Consider the following 14,626-nt stretch of genomic DNA (forward strand, 5'->3'; position numbering starts at 1 on the left):
AATGCTCTCCCTCTTTCATTTCTGTCCCTTGGCTTTTCTGCTTCCTTTAAGTCTCAACTAAAGCCCATTCTCCTACTGAAAACCTTTCCCAAATCTTCTCAATTCTAGTGTTTCTCTTTTACTAGTTATTTCCTAATTATCCTAATTGTTGGTGTATATATATATGTGTATATATATATATGTATATATATATATGTTCATCATTCATTAATTCATTCATTTATTGATTGATTGATTGATTTGTTTGTTTGTTTGTTTGTTGTCTTCTCCTTCACATTGTGAGCTCCTTGATATCAGAGGCTGTCTTTTGCCTCTTTTTGTATCCCCAGCACTTAGCACAGTGGCTGCCCATAGTAGGCATTTAATAAATGTTTATTTCTTGATTAAATGATTGATTGCTCTGTCTCAAAATATAGCTGACTGCATTTTCTTTACTAAGATGAAGACAGTCAACTTTAAAAAATTAAGAATTGCTCCCATCCTATAACCTTTGGTCTATCACACATAATTGCACACACGTAAACACACACACACACACACACACACACACACACGCATCACAGCTAGGTGGAGCCGTGGATAGAGTACAAAGCTTGGATTCAGGAACACTTATCTTCTTGAGTTCAAATCTCTCCTCATATACTTACTAGCTGTATAACCCTGGGTAAGTTACTTAACCCTATTTGCCTCAGTTTCCTCATCTGTAAAATAAGCTGAAGAAGAAAATGGCTAACCACTCCAATATCTTTGCCAAGAAAATCCCAAATGGAGTTGTGAAGAGACTGAACTGAAACATGGAGATTTGACTGAAACAACTGAACAATGTTGTCTCTCTCTCTGTGCGTCTCTCTGTCTCTCATTCTCTGTCTCCCCCCCCACATATGTTTATATATATTTATATATGGTGTTGTTCTGCATACACATATATGTATATGTATATATACATGCATATATCTTTTTATATATGTACACACATCTTTATACATACACACATATACGTGTGTATACACATATAGAGAGAGACAGATACAGAGAGAAAAGAAACACATGCTTTTCTCTTGTTAAACATTATTCTAGCCAAAGGAAGTATTTGATGTCCCTTACCAAGATGTCACCACTTTCAGGTTGTGCTGTTGGCACAGGTTGACTTGGACCATAAGTTGGAAAGTTGTTTTCATCTTCTTTTCCAGGAGATCTGATAGGTGCTTGTGTTCCTGTCAAACCTTCTTCATCTGTTGTATCCTGAAAAAAAGAAGTAATTACCATCACTTAACTTACTTAGTGTGCTGCCATACTATATGGATACAAGTCAGAAAATATCAAAATCTATGAAGAATTCAAGTTAAGAGTTACAAACAAAGAATTATACATGAAGAGTGACATAAAATTTACTATCTAAAAGGTTTGATTAAAAAAAAAAAAAGAAAGATGAGCCCATCTGATCCAGTCACATAGTGAGAATAAGGTATAACCAGTGGGATTGATTCAACGTCAAGGGCCCAAGTGTGTCGGCTGGATCCTTTGTGACAGATTAACAGGAGATACACACAAGTCACATGGGATGGGTAGGTATAGATAGATTGTGAACTGTATTGTGAAAAGGAATGCCTAAATTGACAAGATCATAGATCTAACATAGTACTGAAGTATAAGCTGCCATGATTCCAAGTCAAGAAAAGTCAGCAAGCATTTACAGCAAACACTGTGTGCTAGTCACAGTGATAATGAAATTAATATAAAGTTGGGACATATCTAGCAATTTCCATTTTAATAATAGCATGATTTTCACTTTATTCTCATAATATCTCCTCATAGAAGGGAATTACTGGTATTATCATCTTTTTCAACAGATGGAAAAACTAACAGATACATTTAGGGTCAGTCTTTGTGTTGCCACCAAGTGGATTGTCAATTTTTAAAAATTCTAGGCCAGCTACAAAGCAATGGAATACTTGACGATTTATTCAGTGGGTCTACTTGTGCACTTATAATAACTTAGATAAGTGAACTAACAATTTTAAATTTCTATTTTCTTGGGGAGGCAGTGGTATTAACTTAGTTGAATAAGTCTCATGGTAATCAGTTGCTCATTGGTAAGCCTATAGCTCAGTAGCTAAATCTACCAGGTAGATGACTCAAATCCCTGGCCCTGTTTAAAATGAGCTAATTTGGTTGAGAGGCAGTGGAATATAGTGGGAAGAAAGTTGACCCTGGAGACAAAAGGACCTAAATGCAAGCTACTCTGATACACTATGGGACACTGGACAAATCAATTAATCTCTTAATGCTTCAGGCAACTCTTTAATACCCTAAATTACAGAAGAGTTGATGATCTGTATTGGTAAAGGGAGTTCCCTTATCAGGAAAACCTAGGGCAATGGTCACATGTCCTAGAAAAAAAAATAATGGCAATACATGTTCCTGGTTCCAATAGATGTTGGTAATTGGAGGAAGGGATGAAACGGGGAGGATAAGAGATCATTATAGATCCACAGCATTAGATGAAAAGTTCATTGGAAAGTAAAGTGTTATATGAAGTTTGATGAAGGGAAGTTTTTACTCAGAAATTAAATTATTACTCATTTATATAAATCTATAATGGCTAAATTGTAGATAAAATTACAAATCTGGTTAAAAATTGTTATCTGTTTTGTAGTCAAGAGAGAAACAGAGACCGAGAGAGACAGACACAGAGAGAGAGAGAGAGAGAGCACAGTATGGTTCCTAATTACTCTGTACTGTACTCAGTTCAGAGTTATAAACAATTCTTTAACACCTCCAAAGATCTATGCTTTTCTGGGCATGGATACTCACTTCCCATATCATCACAGATCGTGTTTTTAAATATTTTATCTATTGCCTATGTGAACTGCCACAGCCTCAAAAACTTCATCACTGGTGGCCAACCTTCTGGCAATGATCACTGCACCTCCCTCTCCCCCTCCTCCTTTCCCTCCAGTATTGCCCTCACAGAGGTGCTCCATGTTACATCACTTAGCCCATAATTGGAATTTTTCTATTTTAGTAGGACCTTCAGAGATTGTGCCTCACTAGTATAACCTTCCAGAACTGAGACAGAGTCATCTACAGGTCATGAGGAAGCATCAGAGTAGGCTATTAAGGGAACTATGAGCAAATAGACATAATATTTTGGTGATGTATACTTAATAAAAAGTCACTATTAAGGCTGAAATAAGCAAATGATCCACCATCTTTTCCCAGAACACAGAACACTAATACAACTTGTTGAAAGGTGAAAATTTCAGTCAAACAACTTTTTTTGGAGGGGGAGGACTGATGGTTGTGGAGCCAATTATACAATATCAAATAATTGGTTTAACTGGTTTATCAAAATGACCAGTCAATTTGGCATCTAATGGCCTTAATTTAGTCCCTAACACTTCAATCCACATGATCAACACTGACAGGATTAATGTTTGCCTACTGAATTGACATATTTAATTTACTACTCACCTTTTCTCCACTTATTTCAAGGAGTTCTTCATTTCCTGAACCAATCTCTGCTTTTGGATCACCGTCAGTAACATTGTCCTTTTCTTGTGTGTCATGAACAGAATCACCAGATCCTAAATTGAAGGAATGATCATTCTATTATAGTATACAGATGAGATGAAAGTGAGATTTGACATCCCCTCTGGGATATACATTCATTCATACACATACCCTCTCATGAGGCTCAAAAGGTCTAGTGGGCTGGTTAGCCCTGAGGCTGCCTGGGGGCTTCACTATCCACCACTGGTTTTATTCTTATCCATAAAAGGCTATTGACCACTAGAGAGTGTTTGTGGCCATCTGTTCCCCATTTTATCAGTTCTTGTTTAACTAGTGAAAAAGCGAGACTTGGGCTATAAGGGTATTTTTGCTGCTTAATCATAGGATTTGGGAGTTGGAAGGAATTTTAGAGCTTATCCCTTCCAACTACCCTATTCCACAGATGATGAAACCAAGGTCCAAAGAGGGAGAAAGTGATTTGGCCAGGGTCACATACTTCTAGGTCCAGCAAATATTTCTTCTCACTAATTTTTCTACCATCTTTTCCCAGAGCACAGAACACTATAAGTTGTTTAAAGGTGAAAATTTCAGTCAAAAACTTTTTTGGGGGCAGGGGAGAGGATGGATGGTTGTGAAGCCAATTACATAATATCAAATAATTGGTGTAACTGGTTTGCCAAAATGACCAGTCACCTAATGGCCTTAATTTAGTCCTCAACTCTTCAATCCACATGATCAACACTGACATGATTAATGTTTCTTCTCACCTAGAAGACACCAAATCAATTACCCTCCAAATCTCTGCTTATCTTATTTATTCATCAAACATTTAGTGAGCCTGTGCAAGATACCAAGGAAGCCTCAAAGATTAAATAAAAACTAGTCCCTGCCTTCAGGGAGCTTAGGGGGAAAGGGAATTTAAGTGTATAGATAAATCTTAATCAGACTGGAATGTAAGTGCTTGCAAATGTACAAAGTGCTATAGAAAAGATGAGAGAGAAATCCATTCTTATTGAAGAGCGAGACCAGAAGCAGGGAAAGAAAACTTCATGGAACAGATCTTATTTGAGCAAAACCTTGAAGGATGGTAAGCTGTTACTAGGGGAAAATGGGAATAGGGTGGATTAGGAGGGGTCAAGGAAGGTCTATCCAGGAACAAGGAACAATATCAGTATGGTGTGGAGATGGAAAAATAATAATGACAATAATTTATGCAAGATATCACAAAAATCTTTTTTTTTCCCGTTTACCTTTTTATGTCTCTCTTGAGAACTGTGTTTGAAGATCAAATTTTCTATTGAGTTCTGGTCTTTTCATCAAGAAGGTCTGGAAATCCCTTATTTCACTGAATATTCATCTCCTTGCCTAAAATACTATGCTCAACTTTGCTGGGTAATTGATCCTTGGTTGTAGTCCCAGATCCTTTGCCTTATGGAATATCATATTCCAATGCCTGCGATCTTTTAATGTAGAAACTGCAAGGTCCTGTGTGATTCTGACTGTAGCTCCTCAATATTTGAATTGTTTCTTTCTGGCTGCCTGTAGTATTTTCTCCTTTACTTGATAGTTCTGGAATTTGGCAATGATATTCCTTGGTGGTTTTAGTTTGGGGTCCCTTTCAGGAGGTGAATGGATTCTTTTGATGACAATTTGCCCTCTGGATCTAGAAATTCTGGGCAATTTTCCTTGATGATTTCTTGGATAATATTTTCCAGGCTCTTTTTTTTCATCATGGCTTTCTGGTAGACCAATAATCCTTAGATTTTTCTCTCCTGGATCTATTTTCCAGGTCAGTTGTTTTTCCAATTAGATATTTTATATTTTCTTCTATCTTTTCATTCTTTAGATTCTGTTTCACTGATTCTTGATGTCTCATAGATTCATTAGCTTCTCCTTGCCTGATTCTAATTTTTATCAAATTGTTTTCTTCAGTTAACTTTTACATCTCCTTTTCCATCTGTCCAATTGTTCCTTGTAAGGAGTTATTTTCTCCAGTTAGGTTTTGTACTTCCTTTTTCATTTGTCCAATTTTCCTTTTAAATTCTTCTGTGATTTCTTTTTTCATATTTTTAAAGTCATTGGTCAGTTTTTCTTCTATTTCTCCAATTTGGGTTTTAAAATCCTTCCTGAACTCTTCCAAGAAGGCTTTTTGTGCTTCAGACCAGTTCATATTCCCTTCTGAAGTTTTAGATGGGGGTACAGTCTCAATGTTGACCTCTTTGGTATTTGTGTTTTGGTCCTTGTCTCCATAGAAAGATTCTAAGGTCTTTTCTTTTCTCCTTTGCTTCTTACTCATGATAATAATCCTTTTCCTGACTTTTAAAGTAGATCTCTGCTTTCTGCATCTGTGGCATAGGGAGCTCTGTCCCACAGTTCTTGTGCCTATAACTTGAGGCTTTGTGTATTGCGGCCTCTGGTTCTTTCAGCTAGAAGCTAAAATACTGCGGCTTACCTGGTGCTGAGCTGGCTGGTGTTGGAAAACCGAGGCCAGGTGAGTTCTTTTCGGGTTTCACCACATTTACCCTGGAGCTAGCTCGTTGAGTGTTGGGGAGGGGTGGTCTGGTCATGAGAGGTCTCCTCTTCTAAGCTGGAGCATAGGCAAATTCAACAGTCGGTGATCCTGTCTGTGCTAGTGTCTTTCTGATTCCCCTAGGGTGCTGAGGCTCACCTGGGGTCCTGGTGTTGGCAGTTGGTGGCTTCACCCCCCCGGGGGCTCAGGATCTTCTCCCTGTTTGTTGAGATGGGGCTGTCTTGGACAGCTCTCATCCTGCAGTAGTCCCCTTCCACCATAGCAAGAAGGACCCTCCTTATCCACCTTCCTAGCCTCATGTGCTAAGAGTCTGTTTACCCCTTCAGCTGCTCCCACTGTTCCAGGGTTTCTTTCTGGGGAGATATTCTCTGAGCTCATCAAGGTCAACAAGGAGAGGAAGATAGTAATGAGTAATCACTCTGCCACTTTGGCTCCCAGAACCACCACAAAAATCTTAGTGAGGTTTTAAGTTACTAGCTTATAGCTTAGTAACTAATAGCTTAAAACTTCACTAAGACTTTGGAGATACTTTGTATCAATGCTAGATACTATTATTATTATATCACGAGGGTTGTACAAAAGTCTTAGTGAAGTTTTAAGCTAAGAGCTTTATGTTCTTGTTTAATAACTAACAGAGTAAAACTTCACTAAGTCTTTGCAGACATCTTGTTTGGGTGTTAGTTTTTATTATTATTGCTATAGTATCATGAGGATTGCACAGCACTCAACATATGTTAACTCATTTGATCTTCACAACAACCCTATAAGGTAGATCCTATTATAATCTCCATTTTACAGATGAGGGAACCAAGGCTGAGAGTCTTATGTGACTTGTCCAGAATTATTCTAGCTTTGGATATAGAATTTGGACTAATGTCCTTAGACTCTAAGTCAGGGCTTTATCCACTACACTATCTAGCAGCTTGGTCCTATGTGCATGGAGAAAGCAGGGGACAGATAAGAAAAGGCTGGGAAGATAGATGCAGATAAGATAGATAGAAGATAGATCCAGAAAGTATAGGGTCTTGAAGGCCAGACTAAGTATAGACTTTAATCTGTAGGTATTGGGGGAGAACATTCAGAGATTGATTTGGTTATGATTTTATGGAAATGTTTCCAAATATATTTTCTTTTCACAACTGTATCTCTTTGTGGGACCTTGGGCAAATCATTTAACATTCTTGGGGTTTCAACTTTCTCACCTGTAAAATGGGGGGATTAGACTAGATGACCTCAAAGGTCCCTTTCAGGTCTACATGTCTGGGCTTATGCTCCTTTGGTTCCTACTTTCTATTTCTCTAGGTATCTTCATGCATTAAATTCCAATTTGAGTTCAACATATTCTATCTCCAGGGAAGTCTGATAATATCAGGATTGAGTCAGAGGCCAAAAATCTTGAACAAATCAATTTCCCTCTCAGAGACTGAATTTTGCCATTTGTAAAATGATGGGTCTAGGTTAGATGGTCTCTAAAGACTCTTCCAGCTCCAAATTCTATTAATTAATCATAAATTAATAATTATTAAAAATTATAATTTTACTAGCTACAAATTATTACAAATTACTTAATTACAAATCCCGTAATTGCCCTCTAAAAGAATCCCAACTGATTAAGAGTTTGAACAACTATATTTTAAATACTACTAGATTTCCATTTGTCAACTGAGCAGAATTCTTTGTAATAAAGAAAAAGCCTCAGAGCACAAAATGAGTTAAGGAACCAACCTTGTTCTGAGTTGCTGGAGTCTGTGTGACTGGTGTTGGTGATCTCAGAGCTATCCTCAGTCTTAGGGCTATCCTCAGCCTTAGGGCCATCCTCAGCCTTAGGGCCATCCTCAGCCTTAGGGCTATCCTCAGCCTTAGGGCTATCCTCAGCCTCAGGACCATCCTCAGTCTCAGCATCACCTGAGAGCTCCATTTCCTTAGACTCAGATGGTGTTGTTGGAGGTGCTTCTACTGGCTCTGATTTTGTTTCTTCAGGCTAAAAAAAAAATCTAAAATTATTTTCTTAACCATAGTTAAAGGAAATGTCTTTGAATAGTTTGGAAAAGGAAAATACAAAGTGCCAAACAAGCCAAGAATAAGCTTGTTCACCTTCAAAGAGGGAATATCAGAAAAGAGATTTTTATGAAGACCTGGAACAATTGAAGATAGACTTGATTTTCTTCCAGAGAGTCTCATTTAAGAATCTGTTTTTTTAAAAAAATATATTCAAATGATTGTTAATGTCCTATTTACCACTGCAAAAATTGTCTGGCTATAAAATTAATATTTAGAACCAGATGGCATCTTTGGGAATAAAGTAAGGCAATGCCAGACTCATCTACCTTATTCTACGAAGCAATGTGTGGGAATGTGCTTTATAAATTATAAAGCATCAATTGCAGAAATGTTTTGTTGCTGTTGCGTCATTTCAGTTGTGTCTGACTCTCGGTGACCCTATTTGAGGTTTTCTTGGCAAAGATACTAGTGAGGTTTGCCATTTCTTTCTCCAACTCATTTTACAGATGAGGAAACTGAGACAAAAAGGATTAAATGACTTTCCCAGGGTCACAGTAAGTGTCTCATACCTGAGACTGGATTTGAATTCAGTTCCTCTTGACTACAGGGCTGGCCTTCCACTCACTGTGCCACCTAGCTTTCCCTTATAGAAATGTAACATATATTTGTTATTATATAATTTTTTTTTATTAAAAGGAGTTTCCTTACCCCAAAGCTCCATATACCAGTGAAGTCACAGGTCCATTCCCTTTCCCTATCCCCTTAGGAATCAATACCCTTTTAATAAATATTTGTTGACTGACTCACTCTGTCCAAATAGGGAAAGAACCCAATGGCATAAGGAAAGTCATAGTTGTAACATTAATGTTATCCTCTGTCCTTCAGCTACCTCACCTCACATGCCCATCAGTTGCTAAATATCATGGTTTATATTTCCATAACAGCTCTCACATTCAAGATTGTGCTAGCAAATGTTTAACAACCGGCTGTCCAAAACATGGTGCATTCCTAAATTTAATCTACATTATTAACATTTTCTCAATCACTTTCCTAAGTCTAGATAATAACTCAAGCCCCGATTTGTAGCATTTATCTATTTTTGTGGCATAAATACTCACACTGAAAATTTAATAATCAGCTATCAAGAGGCAGTAAGAACCAGCTCCAGTGCACCCCTGTATCCAAGCCCTTCTCATGACTCACAAAGCCATACCTTGGTTCAAATCCTCATCACCAGTTTCTTAGATTACTGCAATAGATTCCTACTTGGTTGCCCTGACTCAAGTCTCTTCACCCTGATCTACCCTCTGCATAGCTGGCAAAGTAATTTTCCTTAACGGAAGGTCTGATCATCTTACTCCCCCTTTCCATTAATTCCAGCGACTTTCTATTGTCTCTAGGATAAAATATAACCCCCCTGTTTGCCTTTTAAAACCCATCACAATTTGGATAGTCCAAATATCTTTCTGGCTTCTTTATATATTACTTGGCTTCCACTGCTCTACAGTCAAATGACCTGGCCTGTTCCTCATACATGTCTCAATCTCCCATCTCTGTGCCTTTGTTGTGGCAGTCTGGCAGATCTAGAATGCATTCCCTCCTCATCTTTGCCTCTTAGAATCCCTTCTTTCTTCCAATATTCAACTCAAACACCAGTTAAATGAAGTCTTTACTGATCCTCCAATATCCTAATGCCTTCTCTCCCAATACTACCTTCAATTCACATATATGCATGTAAAATACAATGTCCATACACATGTATGTGTGTATATATGTATATTCTCTGAGTGTCTGCCTGTATCTCTCTTTCCCACTCCCTCCCACCATCCCTCTCCCCTCCTGAACAAAAGACCTTGTCCCCATTATCACTATATGCTGACATTAACTTTTCTTCTGGGTTTCTGTTCTTTAAAACAGGGAAAAGGAATGCCTTAGAAAACATTTATCAAGTAGCCATTAGCCAACAAGGACTTGGGTCAGTTCTCTTATAAGGAAATTCCTGTAGTAATCTACTAAACTCTGGATGAGTTCCCATTTTACCCCAGAACCACTTTCCCCTACCCTCTTGAAATCGGCAAACTTCCACTGGAGATTTCCACTCTTCTAAAGGTTAGACAGACCCAGTTTCACACTCCACCCCCAACCCCAACTGATTTCCATTCAGGAAACCACTAAAAGTCATATGCAAACTCACCATACAAGGGAATCAAGGAATGGAACCCTATACTACCATGGATAGGGAAGCTACTTTGATCCCTTCATCTCAACCCAACATTCACAAATTTACCCAATGATGCCATTTAATCTCTGTCTCTCTCCATCTCTGTCTCTGTCCCTCTCTCTGTTTCTCTCCTCTCCCTATGCCAACTGCAGTCTCTTCATCACCCCACCCCCAGTCCTTGCTCAAACGCTGGAGGTCCTGATTGGAAGAAATCCCATGGAAGCCATAAAAATACTAAGTACTTTTTTTCGATGAGACTCAGTAGCCCTAGAGCAGGAATACAGAAATCAGATGATAGGAATTACACAGGAATAATGATTCACAGGCATAATGGAAGATGGGAGAGGGGGAAAGGAAGAGGGGAGATAAGGAAAGATTTCTAGGGTAGTAGCTAGTGAAACATGAAAATGGTAAATGATGGTTCAAGGCTGGGGAATGGATCCAAAGTGGGAAAGATGAGCTAAGAGAAAAGAGATGGGAAAGGAGACTAAAGGTCACAATTAAGGCAAACAATGTTTAATGCATGTGAGAAAGTCTGAGAAATAGAAGGACAACAGGTTGTGGTCAGAGAGTGGAATTTCAGAACAGCAGGCGGTAGTGATGCCTTTTTCTTCCTCTTTTGCTATTGGACAAAGGCACAAGAAGCAATGAGTGTGTTTGTCAATCTATCTCTCTTAGTTTTGACCTGGAATGTCCTTGTGGCCTTGTCTCAAGGCAGGCCCAATTAGGCCCAGGAGTCAAAATCTAATTCTGTTATACTTATCATGTGTGTCTGTATCAAAACATGTCCTCTATTTATAGAAGTTGTTTTCATGGATTCTATATTTATACTGAGTTAAAAAATTTTCCCTCAATTTCCATATTTTTCCAAGTCCCCATTAGAGAACAGATGAGAAGACTGAACCCTTCTCACATGAACTTCTTTCCTCTCTTTTTATTGTTACCATCATCAACTTCTGTTTTCTCTATACCTTTGTTCATAAAGAAGGATCCCTACTACTCACTAAAGTTGATTCCCTTACCTGTATCTTTAATCTCACTTCCTCTTGCCCTCTCCAAGACCTTGCTCCAGTGAATGTCCTCTTTCTCATGCATTTTCTGTTTTACCATTGACTGTTTTCCATATGTCTACAAATTTATCCAATGCTACCCAATCCAATAAAATGACTTTCCTTGGTTCATGCATCTCATCCAGCTACCATCCCTTCTCTCTGTTCCCCTTCACTACTAAATTTCTTTAAAAATAATCCATACTTGAGGTCTCCCTCCCCACTATCTCACTGCCTACTTTCTCCTAGAATTGAACTTCCTTCCCCAATACTACTGAAACTACTTTTTCAAATAATTCATGGCACAAGGGACATTTAAGCTGGGCTTTAAGGTTGTGTAGAATTTTGACAGCCATTGATGGGCAAGACTTTCCAGATAGAATGACATAAGCAAGAGAACAGAAGTGGGAAAGAAGGTACTTGGTACACAAGACTTTCGTGTGAGTGATTTCAGTTCTGTTTCTTGGACCTGATTGCCTTTGGCTGATATGACCATTTAGGATCCCACTGTTTAATCACTACGCCTGACATGTAGTACATGCTTGATAAATGCTTATTGACCAACTGACAGTTCAGAAATGAAGCGGGAGAAACCCCTAGATCCTAAAGTATAGTGACTCTGTCAAGGTAGAAGAAGACTTGCATCCCAGTCAAAACTAACCATTAGTGCAAACTAATGATCTATCAGTAAAACAATTAATTCAGCCACTTACAGGGGCTTGAGTGTATGTGATAGCTTCTTGTATTTCCGCAACATCTTCTGCTTCCTGAAAACCACTGGTCTCTCCAGATGCCTAGGCAAAATCAAATCAAACTCATGCACCTCATATATCATATGAAAGGGAAGTAATTAACATGAGATAGTAGCTATATATATATATATATATATATATATATATATATATATATAAAAGATTAAGCCTGATTAAAAAGCAATAGCTTGCTTGGCCCTCTAAGGTGATGTACTATTAAAAAGTTGTTTGTTTGTTTTTTAAAAATTAATGTAAACAACTGGTTTGAAAGAATATTTCACTTCTAAATCAATTGTGTTTTTTTTGTATTGAGTTATATTCTGTAAATAAATTTAAAAAGATTCAGTGCCTTTTAGTTCAGTTTTTATTCATTCTCATTTACAGAGCATAAAGGATTAATTAATTTAGGTTAATTCTTACATGAACATTGTGTATTGTATCTGTTATGATTTATACTAAGTCCAGGATCTAGTTGCTCATTTTTGTGGCTCTGAGAAAAATGGATGGAAAATATATTATAGCTAGCCATCAGCTGGTGAAGAATTTAGAATCCTAAAAAAATGCAGAGGTCATATGGTTCAACCCCATTTAAAATAAATAAACACCTACCATAACATTCTTGACAAATGGTCATACAACTTCTGCTTGGAGACCTTTAGGGACAGAAAACTCATCACCCTCCAAATCCAAAGCAGCTCATTCAAGTTTCAAACAGCTCAAATTCTTAGTAAATTTTTCTTCATATTGAGCTGAAATCTCCCTCTCTGTAATTTCCAACCACTGCTCCTTGTTCTATCCAGTGGAGCCAAGTAGAACAAGCCTAATTCCTCTTCCCCACGACAATCCTTAAACAATTTGAAAAATGCTATTATTTACCCCCTAAGTCTTCTCTTCTGCAGGCTAAATATGTCAAGAGCCTTCAACAGATCCTTGGGAGGTATATTTTCAAGATACTTGTCCTCTTTCGGATATACTCCAGGATATTAACATCTTCTCTAAAATGTAGTTATCAGGAGTCTACATGCTTAGCTCTCTTTGGCACCACCATGATTTTCTATTGATACATCATTTCCTCCTACCTATTTGGAATCAGGGGAGGCATAATAACTTATCTTCTATCTCCTATCCACACCCCATTATTTCTCAATTCTAGCAGAACAACAAATCTTGGATAAGGGATAGTAATGAATCATGTAACTGGACTAAGGAGGCATTTTTCTGTTTTTAATAAAACAGGAAGTCCTTGATTCAAACTGAGTTGTTCCTTAAAAGCTGGTAACTTTCCCTATGAACAATCAAATTTGACATAAAACTTGGAATGCTGTACATTTTTGCCTCCAAAACTCAGGAGATGCTGAGAAGTAGATTATAAAGACTCTAGTAAGAAGGCAATGACTAGACGGGAAGTAGTGAGAAGAAAGACTTAAAGTTACACAGGTTTTCTGCTTGTTTGCTGTTAGGTTTTTAGCCCTCTCCCCCAAGAGGAAGGAGGAAAAACACCTTACAGTGGTTCTTTCTTCTTTTTGACAGATAGAGCAGCAGTTGGTAGCAATAGCCTTCTTTCCCTAAGAGGCAATGGGTGTCTCTCTGGCTGTCTTACTTTTGACTTGGGATGACCTTATGCTATTGTCCCAAGGCAAGCCCAATTAGGCTCAGGAGATATAATCTATTTCCATTTTATTTACAGTATATCTCTATCACTAGGGCTACTGCTACAAAATGTATTCTCTATTTATAGAAGCTGTTTTCACAGATTTTCATGTTTTAACTGAGATAGAAAAATTTCCCCAATTTCCATATGTTTGCAAATCCCCATTAAATATATGTGTTCCCCTCTTGAAAAAAATTGTTTCTGTTTATTTGGTGGGGTTCAGCCAGCTTCATATCCTATGTTTCACCGCTTAAAGATGCTCAGAGGCTCTGAGTTAGAGAGGCTTCAGTGTGCTCCCATTCATGGAGCAATATCCACCAAAATTTAGCAGACAATATAGGCATAGAGTCTTCAAAGTTGGTAGTGTCCTATCTATAGTGGCCAGAACTGGATTCATAAATCAATAAAATCATTCAAGTCCTGAAAAAACACTCCAAATAGAACTTGGGCCAAACCATATGCACAATTTTTAGAATGTTTCAAATTTTTTAAAATGTTAATGATTACACCATGGAAATTGATCAACTAAAAAATCAACCTTTGTGGCAACAACTTGATTAGAGTTGAATTAGAAAATCTAGATTAGAATTGAATTAGAAAATCTGGGAGTACTCACATATGGGTCGTCATCTTCACATTGGTCTTTGGAAGGATGGGGATCTGGTTGAATGGTTAACTGTTGTATTGAGCCCTAAATGAAAAAAGAATTGGTGAATGACGACATAAAGGAACCATAAGGATAAATATAGTTTCTAATTCTAGCCTCACATAAGAAACATCTAAAAGATTTACATGAATTCTTACATGATTTACTTGGGCCAAAAAGATGTTTTTGCTTAATTGTTTTCTTTGTCACAAGGGAGAGTTTAATTTGGAGGGAGTGAGAAATAAATGCAATGTAAAAAAATG

At 37.7% G+C, this 14,626-nt stretch overlaps 1 protein-coding gene across 2 annotated transcripts in view; it reads right to left on the reverse strand.

The window, feature by feature from the left end:
- COL15A1 (collagen type XV alpha 1 chain) overlaps positions 1 to 14,626 on the reverse strand; it is a 193,837-nt gene that overhangs the window by 108,001 nt on the left and 71,210 nt on the right. For both annotated transcript variants that reach the window (XM_072604723.1, XM_072604714.1), the window contains exons 4-8: positions 14,334 to 14,408; positions 12,028 to 12,108; positions 7,769 to 8,024; positions 3,475 to 3,587; positions 1,105 to 1,242 (exon numbers count right to left, since the gene is read on the reverse strand). In XM_072604723.1, the coding sequence (XP_072460824.1) occupies positions 1,105 to 1,242; positions 3,475 to 3,587; positions 7,769 to 8,024; positions 12,028 to 12,108; positions 14,334 to 14,408 (663 nt within the window). The remainder of the gene's footprint in view (positions 1 to 1,104; positions 1,243 to 3,474; positions 3,588 to 7,768; positions 8,025 to 12,027; positions 12,109 to 14,333; positions 14,409 to 14,626) is intronic.

The sequence above is a fragment of the Notamacropus eugenii genome, chromosome 1 (genome assembly GCF_028372415.1).
Source record: "Notamacropus eugenii isolate mMacEug1 chromosome 1, mMacEug1.pri_v2, whole genome shotgun sequence".
NCBI classification, from domain to species: domain Eukaryota; kingdom Metazoa; phylum Chordata; class Mammalia; order Diprotodontia; family Macropodidae; genus Notamacropus; species Notamacropus eugenii.